The sequence below is a fragment of the Panicum hallii genome, chromosome 1 (genome assembly GCF_002211085.1).
Source record: "Panicum hallii strain FIL2 chromosome 1, PHallii_v3.1, whole genome shotgun sequence".
Classification (NCBI taxonomy): domain Eukaryota; kingdom Viridiplantae; phylum Streptophyta; class Magnoliopsida; order Poales; family Poaceae; genus Panicum; species Panicum hallii.
In genome coordinates, this window is record NC_038042.1 from 31,764,405 (window position 1) to 31,777,404 (window position 13,000).

General features: G+C 48.0%; 1 protein-coding gene across 1 annotated transcript; it reads right to left on the reverse strand.

Annotated features, from left to right (window-relative positions):
- Positions 1–384: 384 nt before the first annotated feature.
- LOC112896853 (spidroin-1-like) lies at positions 385–1,104 on the reverse strand. The gene has a single exon (XM_025964980.1). It carries the CDS (start codon positions 1,102–1,104, stop codon positions 385–387), a length of 720 nt encoding a protein of 239 aa, XP_025820765.1.
- Between the last annotated feature and the right edge of the window lie 11,896 nt (positions 1,105–13,000).

The window sequence follows — 13,000 nt, forward strand, 5'->3', positions numbered from 1 at the left end:
TTCAGATCGCACTCGCGAACGCGCCGGTTTAGTTCCGCTCGGACCTCCGGGTCCTGTAACTCCACCGCTCTCTCCATCTGCTGTGACACCATCAGGACCGGTCTTCCACCGCCGCCGGTCATGCGCTGCGCGTCGAATCCGCGCCGCGTTACTCCTGCCCCGACCTCCGCATGGACAAAGGGAGCTCGCCGTGCCTGGCTGCACCGTGACTTCTCCGAGCTCGTTGCACCCGGTTCCCGCCTTCGCTTTGCCACCTTTCCTTTCGGCTCGTCGCGCCATAATCACTCCTCCGTTTTCGCGAGGACCGTGGTCTGCCTGCATTAGGGCTGTGCCTTCCGCTGCCTTCTGCTCGACGGCCTCCGACGTTCTCTACGCTTGGCTCTACTACTCCCGTGCGGATTTGTCTGTAGCCGCCACACTGTAGCTCCTCCCGCACTGCGCGCGACTTTCCTGCACACCAACCGGTCGCGGCTTGAGCTCGCTCAGCGGGGACACCGCCATGCGCTGCACGCCGTCGCTCTGCACGTTCACGCAGCTGCTTCTCCTCTTCTTGCTGCCGGACCCGCGTTTACTCCGGCCTTGCCGTGCCACACCTGCACATGCCCGAGCCGCGTGCGCCTCAGCTCCACGCCTGCCACGCCACCACGTGCGCCTGCGCCACCCATTCCAGCGCCGCCAGGCCCTGGGCTCCACTCCAGCTCTTGTGTCACCCGTGTGCCGCCACGCCGCCGTCGCTCGCCTCTGCTTGCGCCCGCACACTGCCTCCGGTCTTGCGCCGCGCTGCCGCACGCCGCCAGCTCGCTGGGCACGCGCGCCACCAGCCTTCGCGCCCACTCCCGCGCCTCGCGATCCTGCGCCGGCCGAGCCGCCGTGCACTGCACTTCCTCGCGCGCTCCAGCCCGCCGCCGGCGCTCTGCTCCTAGGCCCGCCCGCGCCGCGCGCTTGCTCCAGCTCGCCCGGGGCCGCCCGCCACCGCTCGCTCAGCTCGGCGCCGCGCCTGCGCCCACGCTCCAGCTCCGCTTCAGCGCCGCCCGCCTGGAGCCGCAGCCGCGCCGCCAGCCTGCCGCCCGCGTGCCCCGCATCCGCGCGCCTCTGCTCGCCCATGCGCGTGCGCCGCGCCCGAGCCGAGCCGCTCCACGCGCCTGCCGCGCTCCTGCGCTTGCGCCGCGCGCCCACCTGGATCCGCCCGAGCCCGGCGCTGTGCTGCTCGCCTGACCTGCTGCCGCATGGAGAAGAGGAAGGGAGGCAGGGGAAAAGGAGCACCGCCGGTGGTAGAAGAAAAGAAGGAGACGCCAGGGAGAAAAGAAATAGAGGAGAAAGGGAAAAGAGACTTCCCAAGGACTTATGCGCAATTTTAGAAAATTGTAGGGACCTTTCTGTAAAGCATAAATTTCTCATTAATCTAAAACCCTAATGAAGAAATACCCAAAACGAAAGTTGGAGAGTTTTTCAAACTCTACAACATTGCTTTAGGGCCCAAGTTCAAAAACTCAAAACTTGTATCTTTGCACATGAAATTTTGAACAAAGGTTGGATTTGAATTACTTTTGTCCTAAAGAGTGTAACTTTATAAAATCTAGGATCTAAATGCAAGCATTTATGACACGTCATGACGACGGGATAGACACGTCACGACGACGGGATAGACACGTCACAATGACTGGATAGACATGTCATGATGACTTGCACCTTTTACACTTTAGTCCTGAATAACTTTAAAAATTACTTTTGTAATTCAATTACTTGCATAAAAGGACTTTACTTTTATAAAATTTCATAAATACCCTTATTTCCACAACTTTACCCAAAATTTTTACATACTTCAACACATACATTTCAAATGCAACTTTCGGATAAATACATAATTTTTACAGGGGATAAAGTAAGAAAAACATGTTTGCAAAACCACCCTTCACTTATTTCAAAAATTACCTCCTATCCAATTACATTTTGCAAAAACAACCTTAGGTTTTTCTATAATTACGAAAACACCCCTTTTTTACTTGCACTTTAAATTTTCAAAAGTTTCACACAAACACACACAAGCTTTACACTAACAAGCACATACTTCACACTAACAAATTGTATGCTTAACTTACAGGTACTTGAATTGTCACAGCCTTCCCCCCTAAAAAGAATCTCGTCCCGAGATTCAGGACGAAAGACTCTTAATGGAAGAGAAGCAAATCATCCATCAGAAGTGGCAAAAAGCAATCACACCAGGGAAGATTGATGGTTATTGTAAAAGCCGTTGGAGTATGACGAGATGAGTATGACAAGAGCATGGATAGATTGTACATGGTTGAGTTTGACGAGAGAAGAGAGAGGAAGGTGATCAAGTTCTCCCAGAGCTAAGATCACCACATGACGACGATAAATGTCGGCGACATTCATCACAAACTTATGGATAACAAGTGAGAATAGTATGAGAGATTGATAAGTGATGTTTGAAACATTCCTGCTCAGAGTTTATTACCTGAATGATTTAGATGCTGTTGATTGCAAACATGCCTATTTATACCGATGCAATCAAGGAGTAATGATAAAATGCTGCAACTCAGAGTGCAATGCTCGATATATAACCATGAACATGATGCACTATGGTAATGTATGGTTACTATGATGGTGCAACACGAGGATGGAGGATTTCATGCACGACTAAAATGGTGCATATGACACAATGCAATTACCATGATGCAATGTTTACACCATGATGCAATGATGACGATGCTTGCGATGTATGCACGTAAGAAATGCATAAAGTATGATGCATACCCTCATGAGTTGATGATGCACACGACTCGCACCCTGCAACCGTTCTCTCGTAGCTAACACCTGGGTAGTTCTATATCCTTAAGCGGGGATCAAAAGTTAGGGCACTAAGTAAGGTTGCATAAGAAGAGATTGCAGTGGGGTTACGTCACATAAACCTAGTCACCAGTGCACTCCTAATGGCTCAATCATGTGGCTGCAGCCGCACATGAGGCCTTAGGTTCCGACACGGCATCATGGTCATGTGATTAAACACCACCACAAAAAAAAAGGAATAACAACCTTGTAGTGCCAACAGCAACAAGATAGATCTAGGAAACTCAAGACAACCCGAAGTTGTACTGGATGCATACCCGTTAGTCAGTCTATGGACTTTCGATGACGATGCAACACCATGCACTGACCAAAGATGGTATATGTTATGATGCATAACTTTTGCCGGGAGAATTGTATTCAAAAAGTAATTATTGTCATAAATCTTTTTAATTTATTCAAAATCATCTGAGCAAAAATTGAAGGTGCATCTTTCAGATGTTGTAACCAGAATAGCCAACAATATAAGGTACAACATCAGGAGAGGATAGATGGATCTTTGAATGATGGATTGAAGGGTTTGCTGACAATTACCAAGGTTTAACCATCAAAAGAAAAGCTCAATGGTTCTGCCGAAACAGATTTAAAGCAAGATCAAGGGTTTGATTTGGCTGTCAAACTAAGATCAGCGATAAGGTTCAAACATGACCCAACCCACTTGATTCACAAAAGACTTTCTCAACTTTAAGTTAGCCTAGCAGATTATGTTGGCTCCTACAACACAAAGTCTAGACAGACACTCAGATACAAGCAACATATTTTAACATAGCAATGTAACAAGCAAGGCAATCAAATCCATCCAAGATAGCATGATGCATGCACGTACTACACGTCCTCACAAACAAAAATAACTGCCAAGTAACCTTGGTCTTACGTGGTTAGTTACGGTGGCACAATATAAATACGTCTCTCCCTATAATATCTAGTCGATAATCCTACCCGTTCAGAACCTATCGAATCGTGGTTAACATACCTGCAGAAAACATAGTATGTATATACTGAACCTTTCATGCCAGCATGTCAAGAAAGCATCCCCAAACAGTACTGTTCACTATAGAAACAACATCTGTACAATTACCACCGTACAGAAGACGTTAACATACGTTATTGAAACAACGTATTCATGGGGTACCGCAAAATGCGGGGGTATGAACTGCGATCGCCATACCCTGCGCCGAACCATATACTCCCAATATATTCAACCTAAGTTGATATATTGGCAGCATCTCAAGTAGGCCACTGCTTGAGAAACAGCGTTCGGTTCGCATCACCGACGGGAAGGCTAACTCCCCAGTTAGCTGAGGATCCTTACCTTCTCACCTCATCATTGAAGGTGTCGTTACAGAATGTAAAGTTGGGGGTTGTGCATGAATTTAAGTTTTGACAGAAAAGTAAAGCCGGTAGTTGGGGTTATATATATATATATTATAGCCACCTCTATTTCCCTTATAAACATTACCCTAGGGCTTTACGTACTAAGCATAATCCTTAACGAATCCAACGCGGCTTTGCCAAACATTTTGTTGGTCAAATTTTTATACTGAAAGCATTTTTAAGGTAAGATGTATCTCCAGAGTAACCTTATAGCTCTGATACCAGCTGTGACAGAACCAACCTGAATTATACTGGCTCAAGTACGCGAGTCCATTCTTGAGGGCTCCAACGTGCTTCAAACGGTATAATCCCTTAGCCTGTCCGGTAACGTCCTGATAAACCACCGGATACAGGATCAAATAAGGTTACCTCACACGAAGGTGAGTCCAGAGATACAGTCACCATCATATTTTACATTACAGAGAATTACATTACAAGGGTTTCCAAAAGTAGTACGAAGTTTCAAGTTTAGAGATAACATTACAAACTGTTAAAGTTATAGTTTTTGGCAGCGGAAAACATACGCGACGATTCACAACGTGTCGTCAAGACGGATGTCATGTTAAGCCCGGGCACGACATCACTCGGTATCATCAGTATTGGCCGGGGACGGATCCCATTCCACGGACCAACCATCTGGAAGAGCATAGGGCCAAAACAGGGGAAGAGTAGGGTCTTCAAAGGCTTTACCTGAAAAACATATAACTAGCAAGACTGAGTATACTAATACTCAGCAAGGCTTACCCGGGATTGGGTATACTTTAGCCCGTAACTAGACTCATGAAGGCATTTCAAGGATTCTGGGTTTATTTTCAGCTGAAAAGCAACACAGAGTATAACCTACTTTCAAGTTTTAGCTTTCAGATTCTAGCTTGATTAGCCATTCTAGGTAAGCACCTATACTAAACATGCAAGATAGAGATTATCATCCATCAAGATTATTCCATCAATAATTACACTTTTTACTCGATGTGGCAAAAGGGATAAGCAGTCTCAATCCTCGTGAGAGGCGGACGATTCCGAATCGAATTTAACCTTGCAAGGTAAACCTAACACACAAGCTTGGAACATGCAAAGATCGTTCCGAAGCAACCGTTTCCCTCATATTCCGGGTTATGGATCAGGGCCACCACAAGCGACTGCAGGACCGTACGCACACCAATTGTGCAGGACATACGTCTGTAGCGCGACTACAAAACCCGTATTCCTATCTGCCATGCAGAACGTACTCCCACACGTCGGTGCGTGTAAACATAAAATAAAAGTCGAGTGGTGGAAACGTGTCCATTTGCCGGGCCATTCGGGTACTAGGCTTACCGCTTACCATATTTCGCGGCATGTGGCTAGTACTTTCAAACTCTTAGCCACCACTACCACACATTTCGACCTTAAAACTTTTATCAAAACAGACAGGGTAATCCTCAGGTCATGATACAGCACATGACCCTGCCCATCATCCTTATAGTGATTGCAGAATAGTAAACATGCAACTCCTAAGTCGTGCGAGTGACAGGAAATCACCCGACTTTTACCAGTCCTTTTTAGCAGAGCATCTAAATGATAAGGACTCGGTACAATACATTGGATTCCTAAGATATCATGCAACTAGGGTTTCACTCCAACTCCTAGATGTAATGCAAGATATATGATAGAATAATGGAATTGTAATACATTGAATTACTGGGGTATGCATCGGGGCTTGCCTTTATTAGCTTCTGAACTTTGGTTCGGGGCTTCTGATAATCCTTTGGTGACGTTCCCTTGGTCTTCAGAAACATCCTCTGCAGACTCCTAGGAGATCTTGTAGGTACCGCTTGCAGAAGTAGTCGTATCTACATGCAATGCAACATTACATTCAAAGTGTGCACATAAGCTATTTTACCTTATGATAAAGTTGCAATTCAACATTCATTTAACATACTACTCACATAACAATCAGAAAGATCTGAACTAGACTTAGATAGAGCTTTAGGAGGACAACTAATTAAAATCGGCTATTCGTTGAAGATTACAACAGAGCCGATTGGAACAACAGGGGTTTAGCCGATAGAATTGGCAAAGGAGGGAGCTATCTACTTTGCCTTAGGAAGTCGGCTGATTTCTGTTGAAGGAGAAATTGGCAAAAACGGTCTCTGTATCTAAGCAGAAGAGGTTAGCCGATTTGAGTTCAGCTGGGGTCAAATCGGCTGATATGGGTAGGAATGTTAAAAGTACAGTACTTTAAGAACAGAAAAAGGAAGGATCTTGCCGATTGGATTATCAGCATGTTTTTGGTCTAACTGATGGTCGGTGCATTGGTCTCGGTCTTAACCAATAAGGATGCATCAGGTTTAGCCGATTGATGTGTGGTTGAGGTATATGACCGATAGATATATATAGTCGATTTCCTAGCTGATAAATCGGCTGATAGAAGGGTGTGATTAAGGATGGGAAAACTAAGGATTGATCGGTCATATTTGACCGATATGGAAAACAACTAGAATCGGCTTGGAGCGGCCGATAGCAAGAACCCTAAGATCGTGTGTGCATCTCCGATACATCGACTATGTGCAGCCGATGTAGGACAGAACAGAAGAATTATATCGGCAGTAGCCGATATTAGAAGGGTAACAACCGGATCAACTAACCAGCCGATGGTAGAAGCATATCAAAAGAAATGCATTGGCTGACAGCTGTTACACAGAAGCATCATAGACTCAAAGGAAACGGATGCTTAGCGGCTGAGCTAATAGCCGATGCTGAAGCATAGCTGCAGAGATGTTTTGGCTAAGCAGCAGACACACACGAACCAACGAGGATCCTTATACGGAAAGGACTTAAGAAGACTGCAATCAAGACAAGGACAAAGTCTTGATGGCAGGGACATGAGCACTCGTGTAAAAGGATTAACTAGGTATCACACATCTCTACTTAAGACATATATCCTATGATTTACCTTTCAGCTACAGCACATGCATATCACATAAGGTACAAATAAAGCACACATTCTCTAATATTTAACCTAGACCACAAATCACAGACTTTAAATTGAAGAGCACAACATAAAACTTGTAAATTTTGACTTAAGGATCCAAACAACACTGATTTTGTATTTTTCTGAACTTCTTATGAAAATCTATGAAATGTAGAAGTTCACTGAGTTGAAATAGAGAAAACTCTGGAAATTTTACAGAGAACACCCTAGAACTTTCTAAATCGAAGCAATTAAGTCCCTGGTCGGGGAAAACAGAGAACAGGAAGATAACGACGATATTCCGGCAAAGGAGTTGCCGGCATTAGAAAGATTCAGTGAATCAGGGCAAACCTTGGAGTAGCTTTGGTTGTGGAGAAGAACGGGTAGAAAGTGAATTCCCACGATGAACAGGATCGGTGGTGAGAAGTACTTGACGGTGATGAGATTCCGTGGGTGACGAAGAAGTTTGCAGGGAAGGGTTGCAGTGGGTGGAAGATGGTCGGGGGTACTTCTCACGGTGACCCGTGGCGACAACAGTCGGCTGTGCCATGGCGATGATGTTCTGGCACACAGGGATCGAAGAAACTCGATAGGGGTTCAGGAGTTTCCTCGAGGTGTTGTGGTCTCGCTCGATCGATCGACGAGGGAAAGGAGTTGCTGGATGTCGTGGACCATAGGACAAGACGATGGAGCCGGATGGGTTCGCTATGCCAACTCCTCCGCGAACCTTAGGGTTTTCCTGCTCACGGACTCAGCCTCCACTGCTCATGCGTGTGTGCTGCAGAAACACGGTCGGCACACCCGCGCAGCCTCCTGCAGGACCACCGCGCCTGATCGCATCTCCGGTGCACCGCTTCTGCTCTGCTCCCGCATCAACGGCCCCCAGCCTGCATGCGCATGGTCGGTTGCCTTGCATACGCACGCGCCTGCGGAAACGAACTGAGCCGGCCACTGGCAAAATACTTCTGCTCGCACTCGCGAACGCGCCGGTTTAGTTCCGCTCGGACCTCCGGGTCCTGTAACTCCGCCGCCCTCTCCATCTGCTGTGACACCATCAGGACCGGTCTTCCACCGCCGCCGGTCATGCGCTGCGCGTCGAATCCGCGCCGCGTTACTCCTGCCCCGACCTCCGCATGGACAAAGGGAGCTCGCCGTGCCTGGCTGCACCGTGACTTCTCCGAGCTCGTTGCACCCGGTTCCCGCCTTCGCTTTGCCACCTTTCCTTTCGGCTCGTCGCGCCATAATCACTTCTCCGCCTTCACGAGGACCATGGTCTACCTGCATTAGGGCTGTGCCTTCCCCTGCCTTCTGCTCGACGGCCTCCGACGTTCTCTACGCGTGGCTCTACTACTCCCGTGCGGATTTGTCTATAGCCGCCACACTGTAGCTCCTCCCGCACTGCGCGCGACTTTCCTGCACACCAACCGGTCGCGGCCTGAGCTCGCTCAGCGGGGACACCGCCATGCGCTGCACGCCATCGCTCTGCACGTTCACGCCGTTGCTTCTCCTCTTCTTGCTGCCGGACCCGCATTTACTCCGGCCTTGCCGCGCCACACCTGCACATGCCCGAGCCGCGTGCACCTCAGCTCCATGCCTGCCACGCCACCACGCGCGCCTGCGCCACCCATTCCAGCGCCGCTTGGCCCTGGGCTCCACTCCTGCTCTTGTGTCGCCCGTGTGCCGCCACGCCGCCGTCGCTCGCCTCTGCTTGCGCCCGCACACTGCCTCCGGTCTTGCGCCGCGCTGCCGCATGCCACCAGCTAGCTGGGCACACGCGCCACCAGCCTACGCGCCCACTCCTGCGCCTCGCGTGCCTGCGCCGGCCGAGCCGCCGTGCACTGCACTTGCTCACGCGCTCCAGCCCGCCGCCGGCGCTCTGCTCCTGGGCCCGCCCGCGCCGCGCGCTTGCTCCAGCTCGCCCGGGGCCGCCCGCCACCGCTCACTCAGCTCGGCGCCGCGCCTGCGCCCGCGCTCCAGCTCCGCTTCAGCGCCGCCCGCCTGGAGCCGCAGCCGCGCCGCCGGCCTGCCGCCCGCGCGCCCCGCGCCCGCGCGCCTCCGCTCGCCCGCGCGCGTGCGCCGCGCCCGAGCCGCGCCGCTCCGCGCACCTGCCGCGCTCCTACGCTTGCGCCGCGCGCCCACCTGGATCCGCCCGAGCCCGGCGCTGTGCTGCTCACCCGACCTGCTGCCGCATGGAGAAGAGGAAGGGAGGCAGGGGTAAAGGAGCTCCGCTGGTGGTAGAAGAAAAGAAGGAGACGCCAGGGAGAAAAGAAATAGAGGAGAAAGGGAAAAGAGACTTCATAAGGACTTATGTGCAATTTCAGAAAATTGCAGGGACCTTTCTGTAAAGTATAAATTTCTCATTAATCTAAAAACCTAATGAAGAAATGTCCAAAACGAAAGTTGGAGAGTTTTTCAAACTCTACAACATTGCTTTAGGGCCCAAGTTCAAAAACTCAAAACTTATATCTTTGCACATGAAATTTTGAACAAAGGTTGAATTTGAATTACTTTTATCCTAAAGAGTGTAACTTTATAAAATCTAGGACCTAAATGCAAGCATTTGTGACACGTCATGATGACGGGATAGACATGTCATAATGACTGGATAGACATGTCATGATGACTTGCACCTTTTACACTTTAGTCCTGAATAACTTTGAAAATTACTTTTGTAATTCAATTACTTGCATAAAAGGACTTGTACTTTTATAAAATTACATAAATACCCTTATTTCCACAACTTTACCCAAAATTTTTACACACTTCAACACATACATTTCAAATGCAACTTTCGGATAAATACATAATTTTTACAGGGGATAAAGTAAGAAAAACATGTTTGCAAAACCACCCTTCACTTATTTCGAAAATTACCTCCTATCCAATTACATTTTGCAAAAACAACCTTAGGTTTTTCTGTAATTACAAAAACACCCCTTTTTTACTTGCACTTTAAATTTTCAAAAGTTTTACACAAACACACACAAGCTTTACACTAAGAAGCACATACTTCACACTAACAAATTGTATGCTTAACTTGCAGGTACTTGAACTGTCGCAAGTACCTTAGCCAAAGACCATAAACAAAGCCTGCAAGAGGACCGGGCTATACCCCATCAACTTACTCCCCTCTTGCCCTTTCGGTAAGATCATTACAAGTTAAAGTTTCTAATTAATTAGTCAAGATCAGAGTCATGTAGTATTGTGGTTGCACTATTTTTCTGGGTAGTTCTCCATGTTCCAATTAATGCAATGATCTTATAGTTATCACCTTAAAGTACTCGAGAACATGAAGTAAAACAACTGTAGCATTGTTTCCATGTTAACCAACCATAGTCTAAGTAGAAGCAACTAGCAAAACTACAACATAAAATAAAAAACCCGGGTTTAATCAAGGAAGTACAATAGAAACTAGGCACGTCCTTAGTTTGGGATCCATTATATTATGGGCACATGCATGCAAATAAAGTAAAGGTGTATATTAAGATTATTAGGACTGAAGTATGATCAAGGACCACTTACCTTCTTCAAAGCCTTGCTCTGGCGGATCCTCGTACTGCGCACCGTCTATCGCATCACACAAGTACATACAAGCAAGCAAGTACAATAAATAAGAAACAGTACACCAAATAATATAAACAGAGCAAAACAAGGTCATAAAGCTACTGTACACATCGCAAGGATCGCGTGAGCGCAAGAATAGATGAAAATGGAGTTAAAACAGAAAAGTTATGGCTAAAACATGGTTCTAGGGGCTTATTTGTAAAAGATTTGAAAATAAAAGGGCTCTGAATGATTAAACAGAGGGCTAAAATATAAATAAACCTTAAATCTAGGGGTTAGATTTAGAAACAGAGAGGCTAGGGACGGCGGGTTATATTTTAGAAAAGATCAGGGGTTGAAACAGAATAAAAAAGACCTAAATGTAATTACTTTTGAACAAGGGCAGACCACGGGTTGATTTCGAGAAAATAGAGTGTCTCTTTTGCAAAACCGAATAGGGTTGACCGGTATGGGTTATATTGACCCAATCTAGATCGGATCTGATCTGTTGGATCAAGATGCGACGGCGGTAAGGGCTTGGCGGCTCGGGGTGGCAGTGGTAGGCGCTGGCGGCGAGTCATGAGATCACGGGCAGTGGCGAGTCATGCGATCACGGGCGGCGGTGAGTTTCTGGCTCGGTTTTGCTTGGGCAAAGGCCAGGAAGAGGGAGAGCGAGAAGGGGAAGGCGGCTAGGGGCTCGGGTTGGCGAGTCAAGGCCTAGAGTGGGGCGCACGACGGCAGCGCGCGGGCTTAGGGTTTCGGCGAGCAATCCCTGGCATGAGTAAGCTAGAGGGAGGGAAAGGAACGGCCAGCTACGAGGCTTACCACAACGTGGAGCTCAGGCGGGGCTTGGCGGGCGAAGAGAGGTAGCCAAACGGTGGCACGGCGGTGCCCCGAGCTCGGCGCGGGCGATGATAGCTAGGGCTAGGGTTCCGTGAGGCGAGAGGTGGGGCTGCAGGGCCTCGGTGTGCGGGCCCAAGGTGCATGGGGAGGCGGGCCACGGCCGGACTCGGGCACGAGTTCGAGCCTGGCTCAAGCTTGAGGACGGGCCTGACAGGCGGGTCCCACCTGGCGGCGAGAGAGGAAGGGGAGAAGAGAGGGGGAGACGGGGCAGGCTAGCACGGGGAGGTGGCTAGGCCGGCCTGAGTAGGTTGGGCCACGCGGGGGGTAAAAGAAAGGGGAGGGGGAGTTGGGCCGGTTGGGCCACGTGGAAAGAAAAGAAGGGGGTGGGGGGGGGGGGGGTGGAAGAGAATGGGCTGGGCCAAGAGGGAAAAAGAGAGAGTGGGAGAGAGAGGGAGATTTGGATTAGGCCCAAAAGGGAAAAGATGGAGGAAGGAAAAAGAAACATGTAAATTTGTTTGAATTTAAATTTGAAATTTAAATTCAACTACAAACAAACCAGAAAACAATGCATCAGCATGAAATGAACAATGCCTACTTTCCTTATATTTCTTTCTATGGCTAAGTAAATTATTTATAATTCATGATAAATGTTCTAAAATCAAAAGAATTTAAATAGAACCTTATCTAGCTTGCAACAAATCTAACAAAATTTTGTTTTGGTTCCTAACCTAAAAATTTAGGGTGTTACAGACCTACCCCGCTTAAAACGAATCTTGTCCTCGAGATTCGGCTAGGCTAGCAAAGAGCTTTGGAAATTCTGCCTGTAACTCATCCTCTCGTTCCTAAGTGGCCTCGTCCTTAGCATGGTGACTCCATTGAACCTTACACATCCAAATCGTCTTACTCCGGGTGATTCTCTCCAATGTGTCCACGATTTTGACTAGGTACTCAGTGTAGGTCAAATCATCCTGCACATTCAACTCCTCTAGTAGCAACTGTTCCTCAGGTACTCTCAAGCACTTCTTCAACTGCGATATGTGGAACACGTTGTGCACATCTAACAGTCGCACAGGTAGCTCTAGCTGGTAAGCTACCTTGCCCTTCCGTTCCAAGATCTTGAACGAGCCAATGTAACGAGGTGACAACTTCTCTTTAACTTTGAATCTGTGCAAACCTCTAATAGGTGACACTTTCATATACACAAACTCTCCTTCTTCGAAATTCAACTCCTATCATCGAGTATCTCTATAACTCTTCTGCCTCGACTGTGCTACTTTCAGATTCTCACGGATAACCTGCACTTGTCGTTCGGCATCTTTAATGATCTCAGGCCCGAATAACTAGCTTTCGCCTGTGTCAATCCAATACAATGGAGTTCTACACTTCCTACCATACAATACCTCAAACGGTGCCATCTTCAAA

Coding starts and splice junctions, on each gene's coding strand:
- LOC112896853 (XM_025964980.1), bottom strand. CDS start 1,104: ATGGGCGAGCAGAGGCGCGCGGATGCGGGGCACGCGGGCGGCAGGCTG.